The sequence below is a fragment of the Balaenoptera ricei genome, chromosome 2 (assembly GCF_028023285.1).
Source record: "Balaenoptera ricei isolate mBalRic1 chromosome 2, mBalRic1.hap2, whole genome shotgun sequence".
Lineage (NCBI taxonomy): Eukaryota > Metazoa > Chordata > Mammalia > Artiodactyla > Balaenopteridae > Balaenoptera > Balaenoptera ricei.
The window spans coordinates 179753330-179765939 of record NC_082640.1 but is presented as its reverse complement, the minus strand read 5'-3'; the positions used below and the strand labels follow the sequence as shown (position 1 = coordinate 179765939).

The following is a 12610-nucleotide window of genomic DNA, read 5'->3' as shown; positions in this document are numbered from 1 at the left end:
GATGAATGGATACAGAAAAATTGGTGAATATATATACAATGGAATACTACTCAGCTATAAAAAAGAATGAAATTTTGCCATTTGCAACAACATGGATGGACATATTATGCTAAGTAAGATAAGTCAGACAGAGAAGGACAAATACTGTATGATATTACTTATATGTGGAATCTAAAAAATACAACAAACTAGTGAATGTAACAAAAAAGAAGCAGACTCACAGATATAGAGAACAACCTAGTGGTTACCAGTGGGGAGAGGGAAGGGGCGAGGGGCTTTATGGGGTAGAGGATTAAGAGGTACAAACTATTAGGTATAAAATAAGCTACAAGGATATGACGTACAACACAGGGAACAGGCAGTATTTTATAATAACTATAAACGGAGTATAACCTTTAAACATTTTGAATCACTGTATTGTACACCTATAACTTATAATATCATACATTAACTACATTTCAATTTAAAAAATTCTATTCTTCGGAAGCTCCTGTTGCTAAATTAATTAAACAAGGAAGCCATTAGATTGAGGTGGTCTTAATAGCTTAGCAGCCTAAATAAGCAAACCCAAACCTAAGAACAGCTAATCACAAACAGTCAACCAGGCTCTCCCAAATAAGGGAAACACTTAAGTTACAGCCAGTCAAATAACTGCTTTTCTCTATAAAAGTCCCGTCCCTAGCTGCTGTTGGTGGAGCTCCTAACCACTTCCAACATGAATCGGATTGTTTTTTGGTTTTTTTTTTTTTTTATCCGCACCACGTGGCTTGCAGGGATCTTAGTTCCCGGACCACGGATAGAACCCAGGTCCTCCGCTGTGAAAAGCTCAGAGTCCTAACCACTGGACCGCCAGGGAATTCCCAATATGAATTGATTTTTGTTCACATAAACTCTTCTTTTTTTTATATATAATAAGAAACACTGTCAAATGCAGTAAACGTCAACTTTATTTTTATGTATTTATTTATTTTGGCCACCCTGCGCATTATGTGGGATGTAGGATCTTATTTCCCCAACCAGGGATGGAACCCATGCCCCCTGCACTGGAGGCACAAAGTCCTAACCACTGGACCACCAGGGAAGTCCCTCACATAAACTCTTAAATATTTTCATATGCCTCTGTTTATCTTTTAATGCTATCCACAGGCATATTCACTAGTCTGATTTCACTTCCTGTTTTAGGTGAATTTCAGATCAGTTCTTCCACGGTCCTAATTTGCCTAGTGTTCCTGAGATGACTCTTAGGTAAAGTAAAAAGTCCCGTCCCTGGAGATCAAGGGTGCATCTCACTGACCAGAGACTGCCCAGATGGCTTCCTCCACTTGCTGGGGGTTCTCAGTGATGTTATAAATGATAACATCACACTCCAGCAGGTGCATGAGAAGGTCTTCTCGAGAGATAGCCTGAAAAAGAAAGTTGACAGTCATTTGTCGCAAGAACCGAACAAAGTAACCTTAATATTTAGATGGGAATGACAATTTCCAAATGAGATATGTTGCCTGGATAGTCCCACAGGAAACATTCGCAGAAGGATTTTTTTATTTAAAATGAAATTTTGGCTCTCTTCTGTGTATAGTTTTCAAGTAACAAAGTTTATGAAAATAGCCGGGAACAGATGAATAAGAAAATTGCATAATGATCTTAGGTACTATTTCTGCATGCTGTTTAAACCCCGATTCAGGAGGAAAGAATTAGAACACACTGGAAGAAAATGTGTGAGGCATTTAAAACAAACTCAAGCTCTATGCAAGTTTCTTTGAGCAACTATAGACCATGAATCACTCAGAAGTGCTGATAAGTGATTAATGTGGATTATCTCAGAATCCTCAAAATGGAATTAATCTGGTCTCATTCGAGATGTAAGGTACCTTATTACAGTTGACAGCGGGGAGTATTTTAAAAAAACAGAAACTTTTAATGGTTAAAAAATACCAAGTTCTTACATGAGATGAAAGTAACTTTGGTGATCATTGTGTCCAAAGGAAAACACGCAGACTTGGTAAATCATGATTGGACTGATTGAGGGTGAAACAGGCACGTTTTCAAGAGAATGGTCATCCTGACCAGATATTGAGTGACCATGATTGTGCGTTCATTTGTTCCCCCAATAAATATTTGTGGGCCCTGATTTTCACCCCGAGGACAAAGGCAAAATAAATAATGTATGATTGTTGATACTACAGAGTAGCGTGTGTGTGTGTGTGTGTGTGTGTGTGTGTGTTGGCAAAATTTTAACAAATAACTAGGGTCTAATGTGGACGAGGGTGCAACTAAGTGCATATGAAGCCTTTGTACAAATTAGAAAAAGGAAACCTGCTCTTGGTGGAAAAATTATAAGGCACCCAGTCTGGGACACACTGTAGCCAGCAGAACACATCACTTTTCAGCCCCTACTCATGCCCATAGCTGGGCATCCTTGTGCAGTGTGCAACCTGTACAGCCCTACATGGCAGCCCCCAATGTAGAAAGGGCTCTCATAGAAGTACATTTGAGGTTTGATGGACTAGGTGAAGTATGGGACTATGGCTCGTAGGAGGTGACATTTGAGCTGGGCTGAAAGGGTGAGTACAAGCTCACTCAGCAGAGCCTGGGAAGTTCACGGACTAGCAGGCCATTTGCTGGGCCAGGCAAAAGCACCTTTCACAACCTGGACCAGCCTAATGTTTTTCCATCCTCCACTCTCTCTCACCTTTCATGCCACTCTTGCTTCTTCCCCTTGGCTCCCCAGAACCCAAGCTCTAGCTATACCGACGCTTTCTATTCCAAAGCACACCATACACTTTCCCAGGTGCCCCCTTGTGTGTCATTTCCTTGTCCCTTTATCTGCTTGGAAAGCTCTATTCAGCCCTGGAGGTTCAGCCTCAGTCCCAGCATCAGCAGTAGACCCCAAGCTCCCAAAGGAGGGCCAGCTGTGCAGAATCTCCGGCTCAGAGGAGCGTAGGGGGTCTTGCTCTGTGTGGCAGGGAGGAGTCTGAAGCTCCATTTGCCTGGCTCTATAGATAAGACTGAGAATTCATACTGCCCTTTTCAGAGTGCTCTGGACGCGGCTGTGTGCACACCTCTGTCATCATGTCACTGTCCTGCTCTGGAGCCACTAGTTTACATTGCAGAGTCTCTGCTAGGCTGTGAGCTCCGTGTTTATCCGTGGGTCTTTAAAGTGCTCAATACTCATTCACTGAATCAAATTCAGGTATAAAGAGTGATCAGTGATGGAGATCTGAAGCAACGCAAATAGCCAGGAGAATGGAAAGGAGGCATTCTTTCGAGAGCGATTAAAGACACGGGTTGAGGCGTCCCTTTCTTCAGCTGCCGCTAAGGTGCTCCATCCTTCTAAGGAAGCTAAGGCCGCGCTGGGGCGAGACCCTCACTTCATCTGTCCGGCAGCCCCCGCCTAGCACTGGCCCCGCACCATGGCCTCCGTCTCGGAGCTCGTCTGCATCTACTCGGCCCTCATCCTGCATGACAATGAGGCGACGGTCACAGAGGACAAGATCTGTGCTGTCATTAAAGCAGCCGGTGTAAATGTTGAACCTTTCTGGCCAGGATTGTTTGCAAAGGCTTTGGCCAAGGTCAACCCAGCGAGCCTCATCTGCAATGCAGGGGCTGGTGGAGCTGCCCCAGCAGGAGGTCCTGGCCCCTCCACCGCTGCTGCCCCCGCTGAGGAGAAGAAAGCAGACGCAAAGAAAGAAGAATCTGAAGAGTCTGATGATGACAGGGACTTTGGTCTTTTTGACTAAACCTCTTTAGTAACATGTCCAATAAGAAGCTGAGCTCTTAACCACTGTAAAGCAATTATACTCCAATAAAGATGTTAAAAAAAAAAAAAAAAAGCTGAGCTCTTTAATTTGAGGTCAGCAAGGAGGCACTCTGTGCTCTGGAAAAAACTGGCAGAACAGGACTTCAGACAGACATCTTCAGGAGAAATTTTTATGAACCCAATATCTTGCGTCTTCTCATACCTAGAAAAGCACCGAAGTCATGACTGGAGAGATCTGCTCCTTGTGACTAGCACCGACCTTTTGCTGAGATGTGTACTTGATTGCACGTGGCCCCTTCACCAAAACCATATGCATACTGACTGCCCACACCCCAAACTCTTTGGAGCAGTTCCTCAGAGCTCTCTGAGAGGCTGTCTCCCAGGCTATAGTCCTCAGTAAACCCCAAATAAAACTGAACCCACAGCACTCGCAGTGTGTGTGTGTGTGTGTGTGTGTGTGTGTGTGTGTGTGTGTGTGTGTTTTCCAGTCTATAGTGGGAAGCCAAGAGCCCACAGCAATACCAGGCTTGCAGCTGTGACGGGGGCAAGTGCATGCTGAATGGTATAAAGGACACTCTTGGTTGTCTACAAACATCCATCTCCTTTTCTTCTTTCCCAACAGACCCCAATTTTGTTCAGATACGCCTCTTCTCAGCCTGTGGGAAATTAACTCCACCTTCTAGCTTAAGGGATGGGCCTTACTGATCTCAGGGTAAGTGATTGGTTCAGGAATCAGCAAGTGACTCAACTCAAGACACTGAGATTCAAGGAGATACCTGTGGGGTGCTGCTGGAATGTTCATCCTCCTTTTTCTGAGAACTTCTCTTCATCAGTGTTGCTGCGTTTGTGTGCAAAGCCCTGGAATGTTGCCACCTTGCTGCCAACCTGAGGATAAAGTCACCCCCAGAGGAAGACAGAGCTCAGGAAAGGGCAGGAAAAGGAGCTGCAGCCCCTGGATCATGCCAGGCCTGAAGCAGGTCCTTCCTTGAGACCACCAGCCACATAAGCTGATGAATTCCTTGTTGATTACTGATTTGCATTGCCTTTTTTTTTTTTTTTTCTATTACTTGCAGCCCCAAACAGCCTAAACTGATAACAGACAGCAAGGCCCTTAATACAAATTAGGGCAGAGTAGTTTTGTAGAGGAGCGTGAGAGACTTCATTCTGGGTAAGTTGATATAGAAGTGCTGCAGGACATCTGGGGGAGCGGACTAGGAAGCAGTTGGATGTGCAGGTCGCTCAACAGGGCTGGAGAAGGATTTGAAAGGCATTGGCTTGTACAGGGGAGCTGAAGCTATAGGACTGAATAAGATTTAGAAAGGACGCCTATTAGGAGAAGGGAGGGAACTCTGAGAAAAACTGCATTTAAAGGGAAGGAGTGGATGCGTAAGGGCAGTCTGCCGGCAGCGGCTGCTGGGAAGCGGGGAAGAGAGGCCCTTGGTAATGAGGAGCCGGCTGGTGACAGTGGCCAGGGCATCTCCTGTGAAGGGGTGGGGGCTGGAGAGTGCAGGAGTGAGGCCTGCAAAGGTAGCTGAGCCCTCTCTCAAGTTCAGTGGTGGTGGGGCCAGGGGCAGAGAAAGAGGCAGGGAGGCCAAAGTAAGAGTGTATGTGTGTATGTGTGTGTGTGTGTGCGTGTGTGTGTTTCCAGAGAGAAAGATGTGAGCGTACGTAGAGGTGGAAAGAAAGAAGCCAGTGGCGAGTGAAGATCCAGAAGAGGGTAAAAGGGGGTAAGTGGTGAAGAAAGTTCCCAAAGATGGTAGGAGGGGACTCATTCATTCATTGATGAATACTTGTTGAGGGCCAGTGCTGTCTGTCACCGTGCAAGGATACACATGAGAATAAATGGGGTGCTGTCTCTACTCTCAAGGAACAGATGGTAATAGTGTGACCCACAATAGACAGATAATAACAATGGAGTGAGAAAAGTGTTAGAATCTAGGCAGGTAGAGAGCTCAGAATCTAAACTGGGAGTGAGGAATCATGGAGGGCTTCCTGGAGGAGAAGACAACCCGAGTTAAATCGTGAAGGATGAATAGGGCTGGTTGGGGGAGGGAAGAGGGAAGGCTATTCCAGGGTACAGCATGTGCAAAGCCGCCTCCTAGGATCTAGAGAGCTGCAGGCAGGGTGACGGGAGGAATTAGGCTGGGAGGGTCACCCTTCTTGCAGGTATTTAAGTCCTTGGATGAGGACTGTGTAGAATTTGTCATGTGAAGGCAGCAGTATTTCTCAGTAAGACAGCGATATAATGGTGTTATCCTCGAGTGGCTTATTACCAAAGGAGATGTCTCTTTCACAGATTGCGCCGGCCATGGCCCAGAGCCATGTTGGGGTGGTGCAGGGCAGAATACAGTTTAAATACAGGGCAGAGAACTTTATGAGTCTGAAAGTCCAAATGAGATCCATACTTTCTAAGAATATCTCATTTAAGTTCTGTGCTGCAGGCAAGACTTGAAAGTGGAGAGACAAGGGTTGTTAATTTCCATCACGGGAGGAAGACCTGCCCTCACCTCTCTCCTCAACTTCCCCACCGTCTCACGTTGGCAGGAGAGAGGAGATGAGGAGCAAACACATTGGCAGGGCATTGGAGCAGGGGGTGGCCCTCCCCTTCGTCCCCTCTCAGCAGCCCCTCTGGACTTACATAGTAGGTCTCCACGGCAAAGCTGGGGCAGGGGGTTTCGAGCGTGGAAAGTGTGCCCACGATCTGGAACGTGCCTTCCTTCAGGTTGGCTGAGGAGGCTTCTGGCACCGCTGATTTATCTTCACCGTGCTCTTCCTCCTCTTCGGTAATTTCTTCAAGTGAAGCCCCGACGACAGAGTTAGAAAGAAACTGCAAGCAAACAGGAGTTTCCTGAATACTAAGAACAACGGAGAGTAAGGCCAGTCAATGAATGATGATTCTAAAACCACCTTTACTGAAGGCTTGCTATTGGTGCCACTCATGCTTTGTACACCGGTATCTCACTGAAATTGGTTTAATTCCCACAACGACACAGTGAAGTGTCTATTCACTATTATGACTCCCCATTTCATAGGCGACACAGTGAAGTGTCTATTCACTATTATGACTCCCCATTTCATAGGCGAGGAACTCAGGCTCGGAGAGCTTAAAAGCTCGTTAAGGGTATTATCTTTCCCTAGCATCAGGCAGAGCTGGGCTAAATTCACGATGGTCGTTTTGTCTAACAGATAGGTAGAAATGTAATGCGATCAGCTTAGGTAACTTAAATTTGCTAGCAGCCACATTAACAAAAGGAGAAAAAAACAGGTGAAGTTAACTTAGGTAAAGTTTAAATTTTTAAAAATTTAGGTAATGTTTTATTTAACTCAATATATCCAAAACATTATCAGTTTAACATGTCATCAATATAAACATTATTGAGATATTATATATTGTTTTCTTTTCCCATAGTAAGTGTTCGAAATTTGATGTGCATTTTACACTTACAGTGTATCTCCATTTGGACTAGACACTTTTAAACGTTCCACAGCCACATGGGACCAGTGGCTATGAATAATGAAATAGAATGAGGTTGGCAAAGTTTCTTTTTTTTGTTTTACAGAAGCTGTCTTTGTGAGTTGTTTATGCAATGTTCATGGGTTTCATATATAAATAGAAATAATTTTAATGTATATATTAGACATATAATTTATAGTTTAAACACGTGTAAATAATAATGACGATATCACCCCTTGGGAGTAAAAACACAACACCCCCTTTATTTTGATTAAAAAAACAGTCCAAGTTAATAGACAAGGTGTCAGGTTCAATCTTTTATTGGGGGACTTCTCTGGTGGTGCAGTGGTTAAGAATCCGCCTTCCAATGCAGGAGACACTGGTTCGAGCCCTGGTCCGGGAAGATCCCACATGCCGCGGAGCAACTAAGCCCGTGCGCCACAACTACTGAGCCTGCGCTCTAGAGCCCGCGAGCCACAACTACTGAAGCCCATGTGCCTAGAGCCTGTGCTCCGCAACAACAGAAGCCACCGCGATGAGAAGCCCGCGCACTGCAACAAAGAGTAGCAGCCAAAAATAAATAAATAAATAAATTTATTTTTTTAAAAAAATCTCTTATTGGAATCTATTTTTCCCAAGTATGCCATATATATTTTCATTTACCTCTCAAACACACATATTCAATTTTATTATCCCATTTCACAGATGAGGAGATTGAGGCCCAGCAATAAGTAATTTGCCCAAGATTGCATAGGCAGGGAGGGGTGAAGTTGGACCTTCTGATATGACAACCACGGCTGCACAGGTGCCCCGCCCTGACACACTACCCAGAGACGGGGGCGGGGGGGAGAAGGGGCTGTGGTGGCATTGCCCAGCTGGGCCTAAGGACAAGAGACATGGTTTCCACATTTTTTTAGATGCTTTATATTTCTACTCCCATATTGCTTAGTGCAGACAATAGCAATTACTTGGAATTTGAGAAAGTCAAGCCCTGGTTTGTTAAGGAATAACTGGAAATTCTGTTACTGATAAGCTTTGGAAAAAATCTCTACCAACGAAAAGTTTTATTGTGAAAATATTATGTCGTAAAAAATAATCAGAGATCAAAAGGGGATAAAATAAAAAGTTAAATTCTCTTCCCTCCCTCCCTCCTAATTTCAATCATGTCACGTCCCTTTTTAAGTACTCCAATGGCTATCAATGGATTTAGAACATAAACCAAATTCCTGACCAAAGCCCCACAAGATCTGGGCCTTTGGGCTTGACTCTGCTTTGTTAATTTACACAATAAATATCGATGAACTGCTGACCACGTGTGACGCACTGTTTAGTTGCTGAGCTGGGCCACATTTTGACTTTCACGGGCCCTTTCCTCCAAAAGTATATTAAAAATGATAATGTATGACTGTATATCTATAACGACACACTATCTTTGACTCTAAAATTTAATTTGCTTCCTTCCTATTTTAAGAGAAATTATAACATTTGTGTGGGTCCCAAAGCCACATGGGTCCTGGGCACCGTGCCTGCTGTCCCCTGGAGCCCCTGGTTCACTGCAGTCTCACCACTCTGTCCTCTGCAACCTTTGCCTTTGCCGTGCCCTCTGGGAACGATTTCCTCAGGCTGGACCCTCATCTTGTGTATGTCAGATTAAATGTCACCTTTCAAGAGAGCTCTTTCATGCAATTCTATTTAAAGCAGCCGCGCTCTCCCCCCAATCACCTCTTCTATCCTCTTTCCTTCAGAGTACTTATCACCTATTGAAATATCTTGTTTATTCTAGTAATTATTTATTGTCTGTCTCCTTCCAGAGGGGCAGAGTCTTCAAGGGTCAAAACCTTTTTTGGTCTTATTTACTGCGCCAGCCTTTTAGTAGGAGCTCATGAATGAGTGACTCCCATCCTCCAGAGGTGATAACAGTTAAGTGTCTTGTGTATCCTTTGAGACGTTTCCTGTATTTGGGTTGTCTATCTATCTATCTATCTATCATCTATCTATCTATCTATCTATCTATCTATCTATCTATCTATCTTCTCTATATTTGTATTAATCTTTTTGAAAGACACAAGGAAGCTCATACTACTCCTGTCTTTTTAATGCTTTGTTATTGCATTTAGTTTTGGACTTCTTTTTCCGTCAGTTGCCTGATTCAGACGAGTTGGCGGGAACGGAAAGAGAACCCGGTTAGGAGGTCGGAGATCTGGCCCTATGTCCAGGTCCTGCCCCCAACTCGCTAAGTGATCTTGGGCAAGCCCCTTTCTGCCTTGAAGCCTCAGTTTCCTCTTATTAACAGGGGAGGAACCCCGGCTGGAACGGAGATCTCCAAACACCTGGGCTTCCAGGTGGGGCGCTAGTCTAGCCTGGGTGCAGACTGGGGAGCAGGGGGCATTGGCCGTGCCCAGGACGAGGGAGGGTCCCTTAGGGGAGGCCCTGATAGCGCCCGGTGGTGCAGGCCCTCGCTGGGTTCGGGGTCGGGGGCGGGGGACTGGGAGTTGGGGGCTGGGGTTCCGCTGTGACCCACCGCCGCTCACCTTCCCGATGTTTCTGCTGCTGTATGAGTCCAGCAGGTTTATAAACACCCTCTGGATCCGGATAACTTTCTCCGTCCGGGCAGCAACTTCCTCTTCTTCAGCCATGGTGGGAGCCTCGCTGGTTGCTAAGGAGAAAGCGTCCCTTTGGTTGCCAAGGAGATGGGCCCGCGGCCCTCCGGGGTTGGGGCTAGCGCGCGGGGCGGGGCGTTCCCGGGGCGGGGGGCGGGGCCTCCGGTTTCCCGCGCCAGGAGGGCTCTCCCTGCCCAGGGCGCCAGGCAGACCTGCGTCCCCGCGCGAGCCCCACTCTCCCCTGCTTCACGCCGGGGGCCCTCGGGCAGGGCGCGCCCTCCGTCCCTTTCCTCTCTTTCATTCGGTAACTCCGGAAACACGTCCCAGTGTCCACCTGACACGGAGCACTAAAAATACTGATGAATCTGATGAAAAGGTAAAACCCGCAAGCCTAGGCTTCCCCTGAAATGTTGGAGTGAATTAACGTGCCCCTGTGGGGCGGTCTGACCAGGAGGGCGGGACATAATCCTCTACTGCAAAGAAGGGCTGTTGCCATGGAGTTTCGGGGTCATGGTGTGGTCCACTGTGCTGCCAGTGGCTGCTTGGTCCACTGGGCTCAACTGGTTTAGCAGTTCCGGGGCTGGGGTGGGAGCGGCTAGCAGCCATTTGTGCTGGGGATTCACCCCCATTCACAAAGGGATAGAATTTGGACCTTGCCCTTTCCAAATCAGGTTAGACACGCAGCTGCCGAGATAAACCGACGAATTAAAAGATGCCATTCGATTTGTCTTATCACAGAACCACAAAGGTCATGGTGGACTATATATATATATCCTGTTATCTTAGAATAGTAAATATTTTTGTGCTTTAAACATTAACTTGTTGAATGTAAATATTTAACACATGGATTGACTGTGTACCTTTTTTTTTTTTTTTTTTTTTTTTTTTTAAAGACTGATTGCCTCAGAAATTGGAGATGGCCAGGGAGCTCCAGACAGCCTGAAGGTTCTGTCTGGGCACTCAGGCATTTGGGAGACTTAGCTTTGACTTCCAGCTCTGCAGCCATTTGTGGGAGACTGGGGCCAAACTTTTAACCTTACCCAAGCTATTAAATTGGCTGTAAAACAGGGGTGAAGCCACCAACCTAACAGGGCGGTCAGGATTAAACAAGATATATGAAAGCACCTTCTGAAGTGGTCTCCAAAAGTGAAATTGCTTTTTTTCTGCAACGCTAAAGCACACTTCTACAAATGGGAGTTTTTCATTCCTTTTTTCGTCCCCACGCCCAACTCCCTTTCGTTTTATACATATGTCTCACTGAAACTTCTGTTTTGATAAAGTAACACTTTGAAATTTTGCAGACTTAATTTGGAAACAGCTTGCTCACAGCAACATTCTTTTTTTTTTTATTTTTTATTTTTTAAAAAATTTATTTATTTATTTATGGCTGTATTGGGTCTTCGTTTCTGTGCGAGGGCTTTCTCTAGTTGCGGCAAGTGGGGGCCACTCCTCATTGCGGTGCGCGGGCCTCTCACTATCGCGGCCTCTCTTGTTGCTGAGCACAGGCTCCAGACGCGCAGGCTCAGTAATTGTGGCTCACGGGCCCAGCTGCTCCGCGGCATGTGGGATCCTCCCAGACCAGGGCTCGAACCCGTGTCCCCTGCATTGGCAGGCAGACTCTCAACCCCTGCGCCACCAGGGAAGCCCAACATTCTTTTTTTTAATATCAACAAGAAAGTGCTGTCAATTTAAATGTAAAAATACTCATGTAAGACCAGTACAAAACTTGATGGAATAAATACTCTTCAGCATTCTTTCAAAAGGTCTCTTAGATCAAATATTCTAGAGTTCCAGATTTTCAGTTTGACCCTATTGACATGCAGTTAAGCAGGGAAGTACTTTTATTCAACCGGTCATGCTACTGTAACTCATTTTTGTTTCATTCTTGTTTACATTACTGATAACATGTAAATGAGCTAGTTACAAGGGGATGGCTTCCAGAGAATTTTATATCATATTGGTAGGTTAGGAAAGGAGATTCATATTGATCAATTCTATTATGCCAACTAAGGGATCTTTCTTCTCCTGTTATTCCTTTCCTCTTTAACAGTTTTTTTTGTATTTTAGTTTTTATTGAAGTATAATTGATTTACAATGCTTTGTTAGTTTCAGGTGTACAGCAGAGTGATTCAGTTACATATATGTTATTACGAGATATTGAGTATAGTTCCCTGTTCCTCTTTCAAAATCAGCTTTCATGTAACCACAAAGTTCAGGGGATGCTTTTATTGACACATATGGGGATGGCTGGTGGAGTCAGAAGACTTGGGTTCTGACCGTACCCTCCTGCTCACAGGTGGGCTGCTGAGCAAGTGCCACAACCTGTCCAAGTCTCAGCTGGACATGTCACACACAGAATGAAGGGGCAGAAGGCAGAGTTAAGTCAACGTGGCACATATCAGAATCTGTTTTCCTACCCTGTTCCCCCTTAACAATCAAACCACACATTTCGTGTTTTTGAACACTGGCGAGAGAATAGTGCAGTGTTGTGATGGGAGAAGCGAGTGAATGCTCAGTATCCCAGCAGCTGCTGATTAGCTGTGTGGGATGTGTAATGATTGATGCTGGACCTGGAGGAACGGTGGGAAGAGTGTCATCGTGGGAAACGAGGTGCGCATTCTCCTCATAATCATACTGCCGCTTCAGGGATGCTGGGAGCAGGCAGAGCTGAGCACAGATCGGTGCTTTTGCTAGAAAGGGATGTTCTTCAGCTGGTTTGAACACCGACAGCTATTGCATTTCCCTTCTCTAATTAGTACATAAAAGCTAATGTAGAAAATAGGAAAAAGAAAATGAAAA

The 12610-nt window shown here is 45.3% G+C and overlaps 2 protein-coding genes across 3 annotated transcripts in view; one reads left to right on the top strand and one right to left on the bottom strand.

The window, feature by feature from the left end:
- AK7 (adenylate kinase 7) overlaps positions 1–9853 on the bottom strand; it is a 57606-nt gene extending 47753 nt beyond the window's left edge. The window contains exons 1-3 of the mRNA XM_059914960.1: positions 9743–9853; positions 6396–6584; positions 1295–1403 (exon numbers count right to left, since the gene is read on the bottom strand). Coding sequence (XP_059770943.1) covers positions 1295–1403; positions 6396–6584; positions 9743–9847 — 403 coding nt within the window. The 5' untranslated portion in view covers positions 9848–9853. The remainder of the gene's footprint in view (positions 1–1294; positions 1404–6395; positions 6585–9742) is intronic.
- LOC132360762 (large ribosomal subunit protein P1-like) lies at positions 3411–3737 on the top strand. 2 transcript variants are annotated; one of them, XM_059915853.1, is made up of 2 exons: positions 3411–3500; positions 3558–3737. In XM_059915853.1, the coding sequence occupies exons 1-2, from the start codon at positions 3411–3413 to the stop codon at positions 3735–3737; spliced, it is 270 nt and encodes an 89-aa protein (XP_059771836.1). The 2 variants fall into 2 exon arrangements, with proteins under 2 accessions (XP_059771836.1, XP_059771835.1); XM_059915852.1 differs by having other exon boundaries at positions 3411–3737.
- Positions 9854–12610: the final 2757 nt, after the last annotated feature.